At 36.6% G+C, this 21,868-nt stretch overlaps 2 protein-coding genes across 11 annotated transcripts in view; both read left to right on the plus strand.

Annotated features, from left to right (window-relative positions):
- LOC110374034 (ensconsin) overlaps positions 1-21,868 on the plus strand; it is a 55,571-nt gene that overhangs the window by 3,943 nt on the left and 29,760 nt on the right. For 9 of the 10 annotated variants that reach the window (XM_064040907.1, XM_064040909.1, XM_064040914.1 and 6 more), the window contains exons 2-3: positions 6,597-6,781; positions 18,337-18,351. In XM_064040907.1, coding sequence (XP_063896977.1) covers positions 6,597-6,781; positions 18,337-18,351 — 200 coding nt within the window. The remainder of the gene's footprint in view (positions 1-6,596; positions 6,782-18,336; positions 18,352-21,868) is intronic. The other variant, XM_064040908.1, reaches the window with a different exon arrangement.
- On the plus strand, positions 6,966-9,287 carry LOC135118547 (piggyBac transposable element-derived protein 3-like). Its single transcript, XM_064040900.1, is given in 3 exon segments — positions 6,966-7,193; positions 7,431-8,482; positions 8,485-9,287. Coding segments are annotated over 3 exon segments (1,782 nt in total). The 5' UTR covers positions 6,966-7,176; the 3' UTR covers positions 9,198-9,287.

Consider the following 21,868-nt stretch of genomic DNA (forward strand, 5'->3'; position numbering starts at 1 on the left):
TTGTGTAAGCACTAGATATTATGATGATTATTTAATTTTGGACCTCTGGTTTCTGGAATAGTCCCAAAACTTTCAATTTTGGTTATCAATTTCCCTGGGCTGCAATTTTGTGCTTGCTTTCGGTGCACTAATTAAACGCGCAGTCGTTCTGCCTAACGCTAAATTTCAGTAGCAAGAACTCTCACAATTCCCCAATAACATATAAAAATAAATAGAGCTGCTAAGATTTTCATAGTTTTTTTTTTAGCTTTCGTAAAGACCCTTTACTTCACCTTAATGCAAAATTCTTAGATCTCTATCTTCTTCCCTCAGACTATTAAAGAATGTGAAGTATAGCTGCATTCCAGCAGGCGTTAAATGTAGGCGTAGTTTAACGGTTAAGCAATACTTGTCGAGGTCATCAGTTAGATGGATCTCGTAGGGCACTTGATTCGATTGCGTGATTGTTCGATTAAAGACTTAGAACCAAAGCGTGTTGTAGTGGGCCATTAGAATACAAATAGCGTTTGATGTTCTTTCTTAAAACTTTAAATTTCGTCTTCTTGCTATTTCATCTTTGGTAACCTCATCAACCTAATCTCTTAAGCAGTAAGCTAAAAAATAAACTAGATCCTTCACGTGAACTCGCATACCTACTACATTATCTACAATTATTAACTATGCGAGTATATACTTCTATCTAAGAATATGAGTACAGGCATATTGAAGACTCGTTTAAAGTTCATAAATTATTTGTTCAACTGTTTCTCTTATTCAATGGTATTTTCTTAACCTTGCTCTTTTTATTTAGTAAATTCAGGTTTACATTCTTCGGAATCTAACTCCTTCAGAGTTTCTTCCAGATGTGGAACAACTACAAAAAATCTTTCGCCTATTTCGAATGTCCTACATGATTTCACACACGTTTGCCACTCCAATCTTCAGATAAGCAATCTATATTTGCCGTTACATATTGTCAGTGTTTATAACGAAAGTCTATACTTACGCAAGTGCATTCCTTTCATCTCGCTTATCAGTTGTATTTAGATTGTGATCGATAAACATTGTTACACTATGTTCTATCGGTTCAATATGAATAGTATGTAGAATATTCGGGAAATGTTTTGCTGTTTTGACTTCCCAACTAATAATAATATCATTCATCATTTTCTCTCTCGCATCTAGTGTCAATGTCAACGTAAATATAGAGATAGGTTAGTTCCATTGTGTCTTTGTAAGAGATTGCAGTCGCATAATGCGCAGTAAAATCTACGCATCTCGTATTTGAAGTCCATTTGGAAATATTTCAAAAACTGCAATTCATGTACCTACCATGATTTTAGAAGTCATTCAGTCAGTTGTAATTTACACGTCTGCTTAGTATTCTATGCGTTTAAATTACCTGGTCATTGACAGTAAAATTTTGCATTTAACTTTTTTTCTGAACTTATATTGTTGATGACTATTTCAACTGTAACTTTCTTAGATTCTCCTCGTTTTTGTTAGTCAATGAAGTCACTTTTTTCTCCTCATCATTCAACTGCGTCTCATCTGATTGCACATAGTTTTCTTTACAGAATCACCACTTTTACTTATGGTAACGTAAGGCAATCACATACAATCTAGCCATACGTTTCCGGCAATATAAATTCTTGTGCTATTGGCAATTGTCTTCCGCTCTGCCAGTATGTAATCATTGTACAATGTCGCCTTCAACTTGGTAATGAATGTGGAAATAAGTTTTATTTTCCTACTATCTGGAACTTCCATCTTTACCTTTCTTGATAATGTCTTGATATAACTTTTAAGTTTAGGAGCCGGAGGAATAAATTACTCGTAAACTTGGTAATGATGAACATTTTAAGACCTTAAAATTTGCCTTCGGTTAATTTATTATTCATCACGTCTAATGCCAGAGGTCTTCTATTTTTGGTATAAAAGGCAGCCATCTATTCCTTCGAGACCTCTTTGCTTGCTTGACTCCCACGTGCGGATTTCTTAAATCAACAAATGCTTTCTTCTTTATCATCATTTTAAATTGTAAAAGTGCTGGCTCAGGCCGTATAACCGCAAACACTTAAATGGCTAATTGATTGCCGCTTTGATCGATAACCTTATTCTTTAGAACCAGTTATTAATTAGTAATAGGAAGTCCTCATCGGTTAATGTTATCTAGGTATGTTGTTTTAGGCCACAAATAATAATCAGCATAGACTTGCCGTTCCATTTATGTACAAACTATTTATTATCGATCATCGCCTATATTGACATTCCAGAATCAGGGGTCCTACGACCTTTTACAATCACGCGTTGAACTTTATTCACTTACAGTATATCATTATTATCAGCCTCAGATGTGATGTCAGCTGTGATCATCAGTTCATTATGACTAAGTCTATCGCAGGTTCCATAAATACGCCCACTCCACAACGCCATATTAATCTTCTAATCTAGAAAAACATCTGTCATGTTTTTGTTGGGATTTAGATAGTTATTTGTCATTGCTTACAGTTTTAAGTGACTATAATTCAAAATTTACGCAATTTTAAAATTGTGTTTAATCAAATATGTTACTCATTTTAGTTAATTGAAACTCTTCTAACCGCTCGATGGTTTAAATTAGAAACAGTCACGCCTACAACCAATTCGGTGTTTGCGCATATTTTGTTTAGAAATTCGAGACCAATTATATCTGTCAATTAACAAGCAATAGCTCAAGTTTCAAGTAGTTTGATGCGATACGTTGACCTCACTTTGTTTGTGCTCGACCAATTCTCTGATTAGCCCCATTCAATCGATATTTTTAAGAGACTGGTATCTAATTTGTTTCCAAGAGCAATATCTTTGCACTTTTTTATGAACATTGCGAATCTAGATATTACCACAGCCGTCTGTGGACAAAAACTAGCCATTATATTATTGTTGCTAGTAAAAGTGGATCGAATGGAGTGCTCTAGAGAAACCTTGGTGCTCTCGTGTTTTTATATAATATTACCCGTTGCTTTAACATTACGATCTTCCATCACGCATACGGAACTGTTATTAGAATTTTCGTGATGTTTGACAAAGATTATATTTCGGAAATCAATTTGATAGTCGCGTGAGAGTGGATTTCGATTTGATTCTACGAATAGTTTGAAGTGTTTCCTCTTAAATGGAGACATTTAAATTGAATTATTACTGGAATTGTTCCCAAAGATGAAGTATTTGCCTTATAAACTATTTTTATTTTAGTATTTGCTACAGAGATCACAAATCAAATCATCTCATGTTAACACTTAAATGGAATGCGTGTCTAATACTCGGTAGGTGGATGCGACGTCGGCTATTTCGACGCTAGGTCTAATATCCGACCGCTTCAAGTTTCCAATACAGAAGCTGTTCTAATATCTGCCCAGATTCCAAATGCGGCTACATAGCGAGCCAGCAAGTGCTAGACCGCTGCATTCCTGGCCGATGACGTCCCACTATTTACTAACTCTATTGATCCTGCATTCAATTGATTCAAACATTCATTCACTTTATTATTGATTACTCGACATTTGTTTGCGTGACGTGTACGCAGTAGTACGCATTTTGAATTAATTGGGTCAAGTCAAAGCGTTTAAGGGTTCGGTATGTGTTACGTTTGGTATGTCAGTGGGACAGAATTGATTATGTAATTTGTGTCGTCGATAGTAAAGGGTGCAATAACCTGCCTCGAATTTAGGACGACAAATTGGGTCTACGAATAAATAATCGAATCTAAAATGTTCTTTAGTGTTTAAAATTAGGGAAGATACTGGAATCCTTCCTATACTTAGCCATCTTTCTTTTATCCAAGGTTTTTGTCGTTTTGGTCGTCATTTGCAAATACATCTTCATTTAATTTAAGTTTAGTAGCTACTTCACTGTGTAACTTTGAAATGGATTGCGTTAAACTCAATTTAGTGAGCTTTCTCAGCTGTACTCGAGTTTGTCCTAATTCTATTATGAACTATCGAACTTGGATTACCTTTCTGGCTATGGAAATTTCGATGTACATTTTGTCAAATGAAAACATGCCTTTTATTTATTGAATTCGTTGGATTTTATGTCACATCACATGATTCCAAGATACTATTTCAATTAATTCGTTCTCTTTAGTGTTCTCATTATCCTTACCTCCAGTTGCATTTAATTGATGAACAATACTTGATACATATTCTATAAAATTGTCTTTGAGGTATGTTAATGGCAATTCTAATAATAGTAATGCACACCACTCGTTGTACTTGCATTATGCTGATAAAATCAACTTCTTTATTGAATAAAGCCACCTTGTAGTCTGTCTTTGAACATAGTTCTGAATCATAATTAATGCAGATGGCGCCACAGTATCTTGTCCTGTTCCGAGCATTACCATTTTCAGCCATCAATTTGCATGTTATTTTAAAGTCACGACATTAACTGAAGTTGCGAAATGAAAATGTAGTCTTACATGTGAATTCTAGAAATTGCAAATACCTATGATAAATAGTTCATGGCATATGCAATAATACTTAAAGTGTTTGCAGGAAAATTCAGAGATCTTAATGAAACTGTGTAAATGAGAGTAGCCGAAGAGACTCGAACAAAATCTTAATGTAGGAAATACTTTAACTGAGGTCAATGATCAGGACATGGCACGACACGTCATAATCAGCTGATTTATTATTCCGTAAGCCGTAAATAGGAATATAATTTATTAATACGCTGGAATCCCACGCAAATGAGAGTTAACTGAAGGAAACTGGTAATTGAATGATCTAGGCTAGCCGCTTAGGAAGCGGTTTGTCGTGGCCCCTATTACTGACCTAATGGCCACACAGGTGCACAAAGGCCTTTTTCTCATCGTCATTAAACTGTCAGTTGCTACCTAGTTGCTAATTTGTTTTTGTTTCTTTAAAAATTTCCACGTGCCAGTCTTATGAATGAATTCATTTCCTAGCTAGAGATTTTCTAGATCCTACAATTTCATTACTTTTGTTTGTATTAACTGCATCAGTCTATCTGTCATTGTTTCATTTAAAAATACTTCAAGCGTTAGTAATCGAGCTGACAATTATACCGTTATTCAGTTGTTTTTCAATTAAACTGGTCATCTGTTTGTAGTGAAGATGTATCATGCCGTTTCATTGCATGTCGTGTCGACAGTTCCTAAATGGCCTTTCTCAACTCGTCGGTTGGACGTGGTTAAGCGTGCGTTAGCATGTTTCTCGTGTGGCTGCCTGATTGTATCTCAGGCTCGAGTTGGATGCGCTATGCTGATATCTACGTTTCAACACTTGGATAGCATCGTCTTCATGAGAGTTGTCATTAAATCGCTCATATTTATTAGTGGCGATAAGCTGGCGAGAATCTGTTATTTTGATGAAAATTGCCGTCCTTCCTTATATGTATTTCCCGCTACATTTTTGCGTCAACATCAACCAGATGTCCACTTATCTTCATAAAAAATGTGATAATTCTGCCTTCCGAAAACAATGGGGCCTGAGTCATATCATATGTTGTAAACTATAATCAAATGTAAGAAACTTTCTCCAACATGCTGAGCACCAAGTGTAGAACACCGCTTTACAGACATTAAATACGATCTTTAGAAGTGGACTGCATCGAATTGAGTCTTCACTCATACTTGGAGAAAGGGACGACTAGTAGAAATGTATTGTTATGTCTGTCAATTAGTCAGATTGTGGTTCTAATAGCCTTCCTAATGGTTCCTACAATAATAAAGATATTAGGAATTCTAGAATGGATTTTATTGAGAATCGTCTAATAGGCATAAGAAATTCCAATAATCGAAAATTATTGGAAGACGTAATAACTAGTGCTAATACAAATTGAATTTCTGAAAGGAATTATGTAAATTAAATACATTACGGGTAGAATATTTCTGGGAAACTACGAAAAATTTTCTGGCTAGTGGAGGTTTTCGACTTTACATAAGCTTGCTCAAGCAGTACATTGTTTACGATGTCGTATTGATCGAGTTTGAAGGCTTTATTACCATCTTGACTCTTCTATAGGCGACCATAAAATCTATTTCAGCACAAAAGATTGTATCATCTGTCTAGGAGTTTAAAGGTTATTTAGAGGAAAAATTTATAGCTCCAAGTACGGTTAATTAAATAATTCCTCAGCCAAGTTGTTACCACTAAGATTTTAAGGGCCTTAAGGGCTAACTTGCTTATGAAACTCGTTAAAATTCTGACACAAGTTTGTTAGTTCAAGTTTTGAGCTACCTAAATTCATCCCGTTGCCAAGTACTAAGGGGTAGTAACAAAATACGGGACCATTACTTAGACTCAGCGAGCGTTCCGTCATATTGGGTTTCTTATTGGTTTTGTCGTTTAAGATATATCGACCTAAATGTCAAACGTAGCTTAATACTCCAAATTGATGTTTCTTTGTACAGAACGGTCTACATTCTCGAAAATATCAAATTCCTTTTGTGGAAGTCTTGAAGTGAATTATTGGGGACTCAAATTCTCATCATACAACCAAAAACATTTTCCCTTTCCATATGATTTTCCTAATAATTTCATTGGGTCTTAATTTTTTTCTTTTATATTACAAGGGGTTTTTATCAGGGTCTTAAATGATGTTTTTTTCTCCAGCGTCTCAAGAAGCCCTAGACCGAGCACGACTAGCCCGCGAGAGGCGCGAGGCAGAACAGAGGAAACGTCTGGACGAGTTACGCGCACACGCCGCCGCTGCGCAAGCGCAGAGGGAGAAGAGAGACGAAGATAGACGTCGGAGACAGGCGGAGCAGCGCGCTAAGGATGATGAGAGGCGAATACAGGTAAGGATTGAAGGATAGACGAAGGGCCGATGTTTCAATAGACGTGAAACGTTTCTTTAATAGGTGAATAGTCTGTGCTTTGGGAGATGCTTAGCAAGTAAAAGGAAAATGTGTTAAATTATCATATTTTTTATTCTGCCATTCAAGTTACAATCAATTATTGAAAAATCGGCCCTATTATCATTATAATTACTTAACCCGTATCATCCCAGTGATCCATTATTGGATCGGTTAGTTTAATATTTTTTTTACTAAAATTTCGTGAACGCAGCCATTTTTTTTGTCTATGGTGGCAGCACTGACAGTTCTTGCCGCCATATTCACTTGTCAGATCCTCGGTGGGCCGCGAAATTTGTGTTTTGTTACGCACTGAATTTTTTGGAAATTGTGAAAAAATGTCTCATCGCCGAATGTAAGTATTTCTTGTTTTTTTTTTAGATAATTTATAATTATTGTATCGTATTTATATCGGCTAGGAGTTGAGTTATCATATTGCAAGACAGTGAAATGCACATTTAGCTTATTTACATTTATTTTTTACTTTTATACGTACCGATCCAATAATGGATCAGTAGGATAATATGGATATGGAACATTTTATGTAGTGACATAATTGTTATTTTTGAATTTTGCGTTTATTTTGTTTTAGATTGTCGGTAAATGACATAATATCGCATCTTGAAGACAACGATGACGTATTGTCAGCAGATATTTACATAACACCCCCAGATAATTACGACAAAAGTGATGAAGACAGTGGAGATGAGGAGTCTTCGAACATAAATCACCTGTCCAGGCAGCAGCTCTTAGCACAGGCTGAGTTTAGGGCTACTGTATCTTCACAGTCTAATTTAGATATTATAGAAAGCGTATCAAATGAAGTTTCTATAGATAATAATACACACGGCGACTTATCAGTACAACCACCGGCAAAGAAAAAAAAATGTCCAGCTACCCGAAAGTGGAGGAAAGTAGATATTCCAGTGAAGACAGAGAAAACATCAGAGCCACCACATTTCTTAGAACACCTAGATACTCCTGTTCACTTTTTTGAACTTTTTTTTGACGAAGACGTTTTTGAATTGATTCGCTCTGAAACCGAAAAAAATGCTATTCAAAAAGGTTACCACAATTTCAAAGTTACAACTGAGGAAATAAAACGATTTATAGGGATTCTCTTGCTGTCTGGTTACAACAGTGTTGCTAGATATCGTATGTACTGGGAGCAAAGTGTTGATTGTAATTTTCAAGGTGTGGCAGCTGCTATGCCTAGGAACAGATTTGAAGAACTATTACGATTCTTTCACGTCGCCGATAATAATAACTTAGCTCCACAGGACAAGTTCGCGAAGGTTCGTCCTCTCTGGAATCTACTCAATAAGAGATGGGTAAAATATTATCCCGGTGACAGGAATCTAAGCATTGATGAATCCATGATTCCATATTTCGGGAAACATGGGACGAAGCAACATATTCATGGTAAACCCATTCGGTTCGGTTATAAGAATTGGTCTATATGTACTCGTCTTGGATATTTGATATATGGAGAGCTTTATCAAGGGGCAAGCACAGGAAATACCCACCCAGAACTTGGTGTAGGTGCTTCTGTTGTTTTAGACCTCATATCCAAATTGCCGCCCGGTACTTACAGCTTTTATATGGACAACTATTTTACATCTTTACCCTTGTTGGATGAAATAAAACATTAGGACACGATGCGACGGGAACGGTTAGGGCAAATAGGGTAGAAAAGGCACCCTTGAAAGAAGCGAAAGATATGAAGAAAATGAGCAGAGGGTCTTTTGACCAGTGTACAGATACTCTGACGAACATCACCCTCGTACGTTACAATGACAACAATATTGTTACCGTTGCCTCAACCGAATGTGGTGTGGAGCCTTTAGCTAAGGTAAAACGTTACTGTGACAAGCAGAAGAAAGACGTCGACCAACCTCGCTGCATCGTCAACTATAACAAATATATGGGCGGTGTCGACCGTTTGGATCAAAATGTGGGATGCTATCGTATTTCTATACGCCTGAAGAGGTGGTACTGGCAGCTACTTATGTTTCCTATAAATGTATGTATGAATAATGCTTTTCAGTTATATAAATTATCGCCAGCTTCACAAAACAATCAGCATGACTATTTGTCATTTACAAGACATGTTGTAACAACATATCTTCAGACTTTTCCTGAAAATTCTTCTTCAGTAAAGAAGCCTATTCCAAGATCATCTCTAGCAATCATAAAACGAGTTCCAGTTGATATTAGGTTAGATGGAAAGGCACACCATATTATCAAAAGTGATAAACAAAACCGTTGTGGTTTATGTCATAAAAACACGACAATGAAATGTGGCAAATGCAACGTCGCCCTACACCAAAAGTGTTCTCCTGCGTTTCATACGAAATAAAATTGTAATACTAAATGTTATACTAAATGTTATATAAAATACTAAAAATACTAAAATTATATACTAAAAATAAATAAGATTATTCATAAATATCTTTCATTATTTACAGCAATCTTCCTAAAAAGCACACAATACCAACAATAAAATACAGTGGCATATTCTCCTACTGTTCCATTTTTGGATCGGTACTGTAACTGAAATACCGGAAATCGAAATTTTTTTTTTGTTGCATATTATCGATAATTAGGCTACTAACAAATGATTCTGAAAGTTTCGCTTCAATCAGATGAGTTTTGAGGACTTGGGAAGATACGGGTTAACAAAAACAAACACTACTAATCTCACATCACCCAGTATATTCGAAAAGTAAAACTAATTTGATAACCATGCTAATGTCTTATGGCCATCTTTATTGTTTCGATCATTAACGCCTTTCACAAACCTGATGCACTGTGGTTTGCGAAAAGTAGCAGAAAGAGAAAAAGGACAAACATTTCTGTTGTAGACAGTTCATGTCTTAACCGCTAATTACTATGTTCATCATTGCTAAAATACGATAAATAATATTCAGATCTGAAAACCTATCGATTAATCATATCTAGAGGAAATTGAAAATACACATTGTTTAATAAAAGGAAAACAAGCACGGGCACAATCTGATTCACGCATTGAAACACCGATTATACAACAACCAACAACAAATTTTTGATTAGTGCGCCAAGTTGTGATCGATATTAATATCTTAAGTGGTCAACAACTGATATTCACGTTCTATAAATAATTGATTCAATACAAATTGTCCTCTTCGCCCAAAACTATTTGTAAATGGATTTCTAACGATTTGAGAGATAAATTGTTAGCAAAGACATTGTAAGGGTCTAAATCCGCTTGATAAATGATGACCGGAACGCCTTTTTGAGTACATGTAGACGGGTCGGCTGAATTATTTAACCGTGTTTAGCTGGAAACCTGCTTACAACGTTTTGGGTAAATTGGATATCTACCGAAGTCGGTGTAAAGCCACATTAAAGCTTCATGTGTAGGTACTCATCCGTGGATGGAACACTCTATATTCATGTTACACTATTATCTTATATTTTTTGACATGATTATTCATATTCATAAAATAAAGTCGTGGTGGCCTAGTGGGCAAAGAACCAACCTCTCGAGTATGAGGGCGCGGGTTCGATTCCAGGTCAGGCAAGTACCAATGCAACTTTTCTAAGTTTGTATGTACTTTCTAAGTATATCTTAGACACCAATGACTGTGTTTCGGATGGCACGTTAAACTGTAGGTCCCGGCTGTCATTGAACATCCTTGACAGTCGTTACGGGTAGTCAGAAGCCAGTAAGTCTGACACCAGTCTAACCAAGGGGTATTGGGTTACCCAGGTAACTGGGTTGAGGGGGTCAGATAAGGCAGTCGCTCCTTGTAAAGCACTGGTACTCAGCTACATCCGGTTAGATTGGAAGCCGACCCCAACATAGTTTGGGAAAAAGGCTCGGAGGATGATGATTATTCATATTCATGTTCAGTAATTTTGTGAAGTTTTGATTCCTCTGGAGAATTTCAACTAATTTATAGCTACGAGAGATTTATCTCGTACTGTAGTCAGCTTTTACCATCGGAAGGTTTTTTAGGTTATATCATATGCCCCGATATCAGACAGCCGGGTACCAAACCTTTATTTTGTACCCAAAAGTGTCTCGTATTTTGATATAAATATAATCGATGACAACATGTTTTGATAACGGCTTCCATTTCGAAACCACTTGACCCAACATCAAAGTAAATTAAACGAAACTTCAAAACAATATTCACTTAAGCATGTTTTACAGTTTTTACAAATCTGTAAAACATGCTTGTACAAGCCGGCAATTGAACCCGGGCTCCTACTTTCTCTGTGCGAGCAAAATAATGGTTACGGTAACATACGAGCCGGTGAAAATTAGAAATTAACTTGCAAAACAAAAACTTTGTTGTTATTATGTTGTTGTTTTTGAGGTTAATGAGGGTATTGTAATCAATAGTTAATGCTTTCTTAATTAATAAGAAAATATCTAAGAGAAACATGAAGTCTAGAATTGATTTTACCTCAATATCAATCAATCTCTAAGTATTGGCCTGTTGATACATAATGAATCCTCCTCTCATATAAAGACCAGCCATTTAATTTGCTGTTACGCACACCATAAACTTGACAATAACATTGAGTTTCAAAGAATCTTCGTTTTCAAGAATAGCGTACCTATTGAAGTCGTCTTCTAAACAAATAATGCAGTATTAATTGACCTAAAGCTGCAATTTGCAAGCAGTTTTCTATTATGAACAGCTGTCTATCGATACGCTGACAAATAGCCGTTACCGACTTGCAAATTAGCTGACCTCTAAATTCCCAGTCAATTACACTGAAAGTATACTGTTGCACTACCAGACTGTAGGTAAATACCTAACCATGATTTGAGGAAAATAACAAGGTAGGCTAAATATACTATTTACATTATGAGTTTCGGATGTGCTATTCTTGTTCACATTAAACATGGTTCATTTGTTAGGTCTGAGTTCAAGGTAAGCACCAGTCGATTACGTTTCAAACGTATGTGTTTGTGTTTCCACTTTATGTTATATAGCATTGTTCGGTACTATTTCTGGGTGAATGGAGATCTATGTAATCTCCAAGGCATCGTATTTGGGGTCTACGTCGCGTTTTGGACAGGATTACGGCTCAAGAGCGCAATTTCGGTGAAAGGCATTTGATGTAGGGCTTACCGCAGGCGATACAATTTGGTCTTCCTCAAAAGTCTCGAATTTGACCTCAAATTATAAGAGCTTTTGAAAGAGAAGTCGCATTGAGAATCAGACCTAATTTGGTTTAACTTGCAATTACGATTTGGTGAGTGATTTCTCTGACTCTTAATTTTTGAGAAAACTTTGCGTACCTGAAGAATCTTGTTACGTCTCTCTTAAGTGTATGTACTTGATAAGTTGCTGTTAACCTCACGTACTCAAGTGGACTTCAGACTAGAACTTAGAATATCTTAACTTTCGCCTCCAAACAACTACTTCATTTCTCCGATTTTCATTTAACCAAATAACATTTATCCAAAACGCTTGGTCATAAAAAGCACTACAAAAAACGCGAACTTTCACAACGCTGCAACTTTATTCTGCCTTCTTTTTGTTTGTAACTTAGCTGCCAAGTGCCAGCTGTCGCATCTGGTTGATATTTGTTCTCATTTGGCTAAAACTAAAGGTCATTTTGTGATTAGAGTGACCTTGTATTGTTTTTCTACCTCGTCTACTTCCTCGGAAAAGCTTTTAAGGTATATCGTTTTACCTTTTTTTTCTGAATCGTCTATCAAGATTTAGTAGACAAGGGTTAACGCTTGCTTCGTGTCGGAGTTTCTAGGATTAAATCACGTACCGAACGTAGGAGGAACGGCAGATGAAATTAATCTTGTTAGGTTCTGCTGTAGAACCAACAATTTCAAAAAAAATTTGGTGTTGCTTTGGTGTACTACATTTTAAGCCCGAAACTGAATATTTTGCTCTTAGGTTTGACATCGACTAGTCTGTGGGTTTCCTTATTATTATTATTGCTTTGGGGAATTTCCTCACCCATTTTTATGAAGACATACCACTAGAACATACAAAGGCTAACATAACTTATACCTCAGCTAGAATAAATAGAGGATTTATGCAAACGTGCTCGTAAAAGATGGCTGAAGCCGCCTACCCTTATCCCTAAACAAAAGGCATTTATCTTCAATAACCTTCTCTATTAAAGCGAATATTTTCGGCTCCAGATATTCGATGTTTTTCTTATTATTTGTAAAGAATATTATGCGTGAAAGCAAATATATTATGTTTAGTTTTATACGTACCTATCTCAATATAATCCATTGATTTTATTTGACCTTGTATAGCGGTAAGCTTTCAAGTAATTCGTTGCGTTGAATCTATAGAATCATGAATAAATAGTACCCTACATATCTACAGAATTACGTCCCTTATGGCTAAGCGAATGAGTTTCATAACTCGTGTGACCAAATTCAGTAACATTAAAGTGAGTTTAAGTTAATTAAGTCGAAAATTTTACTTTCTCTAAGAGGATTAAGGCTTTTCCAGTACACCAAGCGTAACCTCATCAAAGATAGAAGATATTTTGATGAGAACGCGTGATAAAGTATGAATAGGTCTTTACTGTTCGCGAGATGTGGCCGTGAACCAAGTTGCTCTGAATAACAATCCCTAAGTCAAAAACTGCCGTTGGTCTTACATGGCTTAGAGTTGTAGCTTATTCTTGACTCTTTCTTTTTTCTTCTGAATGTAGTACTGGCTATATATGGATCCCCCACTAACCCCTCCCACTGGGGTCGTGTTAATAGCAAGTTAAACACAATAGCACATCGTGTATTGAATATACCAGTAGAAGCCCTAGACGCTGGGCTATTTTCGTAGTAATAGTTTGGTAGTGACGTCATACGAGAGTTAGGAAACGCTCAATGAGAGCGTTGCTATTTAAACTCTGTAGTACGGCAGGGAAATCTTTTGATACAAGCGTAGGCTATTGTGTTCGTGAAGCCAGTTTGGAATGGAATTGTAAGGGAGAATGCTTAAGTGGATATTAAGTAGCAAAGTATCTTTCGAGTCCTTAAAGTTATAATTTGGTTGTCACTGTCAGTCGCAATTATTTGTTTGTGAATCTGAATATTTGAGTTGGATTCAGAAGATCAGAAGCAAAAGCGGAAGCAAAGAATGTATGTAGACCATATTTATTTCATACACAGATAGTTGCATTACAGCCTATAAGGTTTGTACAAGAAATCAAGCGAAAATTCTTAACACAAACTTTCTCCAATAAGTAAAATATGTTCTCACATCATCAACTAAATACTTAAAGCCTGCAGTGCCTGCACCCAATATGGCCATTCACACAATCTTCTCTCACATATTAACACGGGTTCCGCAATATCGATTGCGGTTAGTCTGTGCAATCAATAAGGGTGATAACGGACTGTGCTGGCTGCGGTCAATAAACCGCTGTGCTTCTGCTCCTGTGCAATTGGCTGGAACTTTTAACCCGCCTGCAAATGATTGCACCTGATTTTATTCTGATTTGTTGGCCTTTGCTTTTTACCTCGGGTTACAACTACACTCCTGGGTAAAAAGTATTCTTAAGGCTTACTACGTTATCTGATGCTAAATATAATCCCAATCGATTCAGCCATTTTGCCTTTTCAATCTAAAGCGTGACAGACCAAAGTTACTTGTAAAGTGCAAGCAAAGATCCCATTCCTTTAAGAAGCAAGTCAGCTAGCACTTGGAGGATTAAATCCTTTGGTCGTGAGTCCAGACGGCTTGACACACTGAGGGTACAGTGATGTACAACATGTTCTACTGAATAATGCAGGCGCGTCGGCCGTGGCATTAACAACAGCCTAGTGAGCAGGCTGCCTTAGACCTTTATTACGAGTTGCAATTAGCATACTTCTAACCGCCGGTGCAGCTTGATTAGCGACTTTTACCAGCCAGAGCCTGAATGCTCGTTTATGCACTAGTTCGAAATCTATATTTTGTACGACGTGCGTAAATATTTGGTCTGGGAAGAAAATATTTGGGTCAAACGAAATTGGCATGGATGTTGAGAGACTGATGTTTCTAGTATCAATTGACGTTACTACTGGAGTGGACTGTGTTTCTCCTATGTCAGACTGGTTAGAAATCGTAAACTCGTATACAATAGAGAGGCAGTAATTCTTAAGAGGACTGTAATTATCGTTAAAGACTGGTAAAACTACTCGCTATTCAACAGATAATGTAAAGAACTCATAACTCGGAGTTCATAAAGCAACAGTGTACCAAATATCTGCAATACTACTATTCTCCTAAAATTCGTGAGATCCGCATCAGTAAGTCTGAATGGCTAAGTTACAAGCACGTCACCTTTACATAACACGTCCTTGCTAGGTGACGTCACACATTCCCACGCACGCCCGCTGATTGTTTTAACATGAGCAACAGAATATTGATTATGAACAGATTATGATTTTATCGTTTATTTAACGATCGTGTAAATTGTCCCACATAGCAAGGATTTAAAGGAAATTTCCAATTGCGCACACCTTTTTCTATCAATTCATTGGATAAATCATTCGTGGAATCTCTTTCAAGGTTCTTTTAATTTGACGGCCCGTAATTTCGCAAACCTGTTTGTGATTTCTTGTTTATTATTTAAGAATTCCATTGTGAGATAGTCATTTATGAGATGTTTGTTTACTAATTTTGATGATATGCAGTAGTCACCTTCGTTTCTTTTGCATCCGGAACACGTTACTGGCTTATTGCCAAAGTCCGCTCTTCCGAAAGGAACAAGTCATGCTTAGGATTGAACGAGAATATTGGTGCCGCTTATATTGCTTCAGTTATCTGCGGTATGTACAGGTGAATATTACTCGTCATCCTTATGTAATTTGTTTATGACCTTTCCGTCGTACAATGTCATGTGGGCGGAGTCGCTTCAATGTATTTAATGGCAAAATTATAAATAGTTCTGTTATTTTCTATCGCGCTTGCTATATCCTAGTATTCCTTTACTTTACTACCTTGTATTTTTATATTATTTTCCTTTTCTTCAACCTACTTTCAAAATGTCTTATAGTAGGATATACAAGTCTTATCAGCTTAATTCGTTTCGCTGGTGTCAAAAGATGCGTTAATAGTCTTAAGTTCTTTAAGAGATTATCCGCTTTCCACTAACAAAATACAATCCATCAAAGCTGTCTCGTTAGAATTTCACATAAAGCCATTTAATAATTAGAAAACGTAATGGTTGGTGTATGGTGTTGTCTTATCAAACACTCGTATCGCATGTTTATCGACCGTGTTATTCTGATATGTATCTGCAACTGTCGACTGTGCATCCGACGTATTATTTTCAACATTTGGAGTTATTTTTAGTTTTTTTGAAGGTTGTATAAAATTTCAAATGCTACGAATCTTTTTATCACAGAAAACTGGTTCCGTGATGAAAATTGTTCCTAAGAAAATCTGTGACGGAAATGGGTTCTTCAACACTTATGTTCAATTTAGGTGTTTTGTTTAATTTCACTGAAATTCCATGACCTGCAACGACTGGATATGCACTGTTGAGCAAGTATGGGCCTTCCCCATTAATCGCTGCAGTTAATGATCTCCGAGAAGTAACGTTACGTCCACCATGGTTGGCAGAATTCACTAAATGCGACATTCCAATTTTTAGGTCCGCCTTTTCCTTTTGCAACCATATCGTCAACGTATATTGAAAAAGTAAGTTAACAACAATAAAGTCTAACAGTTTCAATTGATTGAGAAAGTGATCTATGTACATGTACATTGTTCTTGCTAATTTATTTGAAATCACAGTCTTCAATCTCAGACAGCTAAACTAATTTAAAGTTCTCCAACAAATTCACGTTTTCCCACTAAATTGGACATATCGTATTGATCTGGACACGTTATCTGCGCACACAATGGTACATCAGGTGACCAGGTCAGCGTTACATAAGTGCTCTATTGTCAATGAGGTCATACGCCAACTCGTACACGCTACGAGTGGAGTACGGTGCGCGTGCGCAAGTGACCGTGTTTTGATGGGATCAACTTCTGGTATTGTATTTATGGTTTTTGTTCTTCTGTTATAATAAAAGCAATCGTTAAAGGGAAAATAGTGTTTGGTTTTATTGTGTTAGCAATCGAGGAAAATATTTTATCTCGTTTCATTATTATATTGACAATGCCGATATTGCGGTTAATACAGTTGGCTAACGATTTGCTATAAATCAAATCTCACATTACTTAGCACCCTACTTTTCAGTCGACTCTTTAAATGTTTACATTCAAACATTTATGCTTCCCATCCATTACATGAGTAATGTTGGTTAGTAAAAAATAGCTCACAGATTTTATTAGCGAAACAGATAAACACTACAGAACACCATAAACTTGAAGAGGCTACTTGAGAATTAGTCTCCAACATAAATATAGATAAAGACTTCATAAGACATGATGCCACATAAGGAAATCTAATCTAAGAAAAGTAGTCGATGTCATAAATCATAATAACAGCAATAAATATACAAGCAAGTCACACCACAAGGCTACAACGGAAGATTTTATCCTTAATGTCTGTACTACTCAAAATATTGTCATGGTATGTTCGGTTCTGTTACAAATTCAACGATCTGTTTATTTTGTTCTATTTCCTGTAATGAGGTCTCTAAATTAATCACAGTTACGTCGCGTTTGTAAATAAATAATTGCATCTACATCGATCCATCAAACTTTTTCTAATGTTACTGGGTCATCTATCATTATGTTATTCGTATTACCTACATCATTGACTAGCAAATTGAAGATACCGTCATAATATGACCAATTGACCTTATGATCTTTGAACGCTTCATATTTCTATTCAATAATAGCATGATAAGCTGTTTGTAGATTCTAACATTTAAATCCATTATTGTATTCAGACCCCACACGTCGTTCTCCCATTAAACTCTTAAATACAAAATCCAATTTACTTCAAACTACTTAAAGTCAAACATTCGTAAGCTAGAGTTAAACAAAAATACACCGGGTGAGCATCAAAAATAATTTAAAATTAACTCTACGCCATGCGTCAAGGAGTCGACTAAAATAGGGAGTCACTTCCTTCAGGACTGCTCGGGTAACGGATTAGCTGGTTGCAGACGCGACACCGCGGTACGAGGCGTGGTTTGTGCCTAATTGAGTGTTACAGCTTCTTTGATTGGATTTTTATGGTTAGTTTACTGCTGTGAATAAGAACGTTCCGTTATGTGCTTATTTATAATGGATTAGTATTTACAAGTCTTATAAAGAAGAGTGTATTGTGATTGGGGTTATAGCTTTAAGTTTTTATTTCACACTTATGTGTTAAAAAGATGTTAGTTAAATGTTGACCTAACAGAAAGCTAGATATACCTATAGCTTGAGTGAAATCTTGTCTAGCAGTTGGTACTACATAAATTCTAGTATCCGATGCCCAATTCCTTAAAAATACAGACAAACTCAACAAAACTGTCTTACACAATGTGACGTCGACAAATGTTTTGATTATGTTCAATCTCTTTGCAGGTAAATCATACGGCAGTAAGTACACTTGAATATTCAGTTCTGCTAATGGGCAAGTTTTGCTCTGTGGCCGCAGTGTGGCTTTAAAGTGGCGCGCCTGAGCCGCTAAGCCGGCTTTCCGATTGACTACGTCGATACAATGACGATATAAAATACCGCAGAAGCTGTAGCAATGTTTCTATTGTTGCTTTATATATAGAGAAGTTTTGCTACTGCCACTGTAGTTGTAAATTCGAAGTAGGAAGTGCGATATTGTCCGATATTGGTTTTGTTTATTGGCGTGGCTGTGTTCAGTGAAATTCTGGCGTTGTAAATTCAGTATGTGTTGGTGTTGAAATTGGGAATTGTAAAATTGGTGAAGTTCAAAATACTGTGCTGAGTGTAAGTGATATAGAAGTTAGATAATGTCCTGATGTAGAATTATCAACCATCGAGTTGACTTGCTAATGATTATAGCAAGAAGAAAACTCAAGACATTATAAAAGCTTCAACATGCACTGGACTAAAAATAAAGAAGAATTCAAACCTACGGTAAGCAATAAAAGAGAAATTATTTGACCTGAAAATACAGACTAACAGAATTTCACGTCACATGAGAAATCCGTGTCTGGATTTTTTGCTAATAAAGTTTAAAAAAGTGAGCAAAAAGCAATATAAATGTTTTCAAATCTCCTTACAGTGCATAACGAACAGTGCAGCTATCTATGAAAGTAACATCTATTTGTATTGGTTCCAAGCAAACTCAGATAAGATGAATTTAGTCCGAGATAAAAGAAAGTGTCTCAGGGACGTTGCAGAAATTAGCAACGTTTACCTAAGAATTTGATTCACCCAAGTTTCACGTTAATTACAAAGTGATTATTTTTCTTTCTATGGCAATTTTCGGTTTTTGCTCGCGATCGCCATCACAAAATTTAATGAAATAAAAAGCAAACATTTTAATCATAAATGTTATCAAGTAAATACTGAAGAAAATGAGCATAGATCAAGGGTTGATAGGAGCAAGCATGACTTCTGATAAATAAATCGCTTGATGCTAGTTTTCTAAAGAAAGGCAAGCATATTGAAAACTATAAACTACAATATTATATTCTAGTATCCTAAATAAACTTTATGACGTGAATGCCACTTCAGCCAAAGCAGAAAATATAGTGTACTTATCAGTCGCTCCACTGTACAAACTGGCACGAAACCTCACAGATAAAGTCAATTCAAGAAACAAGTTATATCGTCGCCGAAATACAGCTGGCAGAGAAATTTCATTTTGATGAAAACGCCTGATTTTGGGAAGGACCCACGTAATAGCGAACCCGGAGCAACAAAAGGAAACATTGCTCAAATATCAGATCAGCAAATGCCCGGTTGTGAAGAAAGCTAGCCAGATGGTGATGCTAACATAGGTTGGAAAAGACTGACGTCACCCGATGCTGCAAGAAAACGCCGCATTCTTGAAATCTAGTGTTCTTGACTCCATCTAGAGGTAGTCCCAGCGATTTACCGCAGTCGTTAACCCCTGTGGGCGTAACCCGGTATTCATATTCACGTATCTCACCACAATCCGATGTTCTGTACTTAAACGTATATCGTATAAAGTTTTGTTGACTTTACGCGCTTGCTTCCGTTTTTAGAATGTTTTGCTGTCGTCATTTCTGTCTGTTTATTGTACTTAGGCTTTAATTTCTGTGCTTGCATTCTTGGCTGCTTTACAAACAGTGTGCTTGATTTTTTGGATCTTCTGTCTACAGTTTTATAGCTTCTTTATTCTGTTAGCCACATTTGAGCCGTTAGACCGATGACCGTTAAGCTTAACCGTCTTAGACCCCTGTTGAAGCATTTGTTTGTGGGTTGGCATGTCACCTAACTGTCCCTAAATCCCGTGTTGAAAACAGGTGTAATAACGTTGGTAACAGTTCCTAATCCCACGCGATAGGAAGATATGGCAACAGATAGGTTAATCCCGTATACGAAAGTAATTGCTAATGTTGATAGTAGGAGGATCTAACTATGGCCATTAGTGTATGCGTATGTTGCAAAATGTCTGCTCGAATATCAAATACCGTTTGTTAGGGTGCCCTTCGTCCAGTAAACACATCTTCGATATAAATCAAGTTTTGTTTAAAAATCCGCGAGTGTTAATGTCCGAAAAAAGATAAAAATCTACAGCCAACAATTAATTTGAACCAAGATTAATCTTTCGGAACTCTTAAAAAGCCAATTAAATTAACACTGGCAGTTTGATCTATAAATATCGTACAAGTTTTATAGAATATCTTATGCACAAGCCCATACTGGACGAATCTCAGCGCATTTTTCAATGAACATCAAATGAAAGTCGGACTTCCTGCGTGTCTTCTTAATAGCATAAGTGGTTCAGTACATTCTCAGAACGATATTTTATAACGATCCTTGTCCTAAAATAGCTCAAAAAATAAATAATCGATGCGTTGGTCTACTTGAGTGCCGAGTTGTAGGTTCCCGATTTCAAGATAATAAAAACGTCTCAACATGTGATGTGAAATGTATAGACTGAAGACATTTCGTTCTGAGGAAAATTGTATCTATGTAGCTTAAAACAACTCACCCTTAATCTCCCACAAATATGACTAAACAATGTTCGAAGCCCTCACCCTACCTGGAACTTGATATTGTCTGTAACTGAGGGTATACCGTCCTTAGGGATTCAAAGCGTAATGGCAGCTACAATATTACAAAAACTTGACAAATATTACCTCGAGAAAGACATGACACTGACATAGCTGGCAAATTAGGTCGGTGCGCTAAAATAACGTGAAGTTTACCATGTGTCTGACAATGACCTTGAATTAGCAGCCATGCTAATTACCTTGATGTTCGGAAAGACCGCTGATGAGGCGTGCTCTAAATTTTAACGACGTAAACATAATCATAGTACATGATTCTGTAACCAGACATGTTTTGGCAGTAGACGTAAAAATCGATATTAAAAAAGTACTCAAAATGTTATAGTAAGCCTATTTTTGTATGTTAAAGTTATATAATAAAACATTTACGATCCCAAACCTTGCATGTCAAGCTCATTATACCAACATATTTCGTCGTATTGTTCCATTTCTCTCACGAACATTCATTACCCGTATTCAGTATATTCAAAACGTGTGATAAAAACGATACCGTGAATATTTTGCATTAATAATGTTGTTTAAACGGCGCTCGTGGCGTGCCAGGCGATCCGAACGAGCGGTGATGCATACTTCCTGTTGTTCCGAATCTTGGAGACATTCATTTTAAGAAATGAATTTCGTACCTTGTATAACAGCTTCTGGTAGGTGGTCCCTGTAATGAATAGGGCCAAGGCCAACCTATCCTTTGCCATTATTCTTGCTATAATGGATGATGCGGCAGAGGTGGGGCATTCACCTGTGTGTTAATAACGTGCTAAGGTCATCTATCCACGCCTGTCGACTGTCAGGCGCTCAGATAACCTGCAATATCTCATAATGTTTCATGTGTAGGAAGAGCGGCTTTTTGTTTGGCTAATCTAAAATCTGAGATGTTA

This window comes from Helicoverpa armigera, chromosome 23, assembly GCF_030705265.1.
Source record: "Helicoverpa armigera isolate CAAS_96S chromosome 23, ASM3070526v1, whole genome shotgun sequence".
Classification (NCBI taxonomy): domain Eukaryota; kingdom Metazoa; phylum Arthropoda; class Insecta; order Lepidoptera; family Noctuidae; genus Helicoverpa; species Helicoverpa armigera.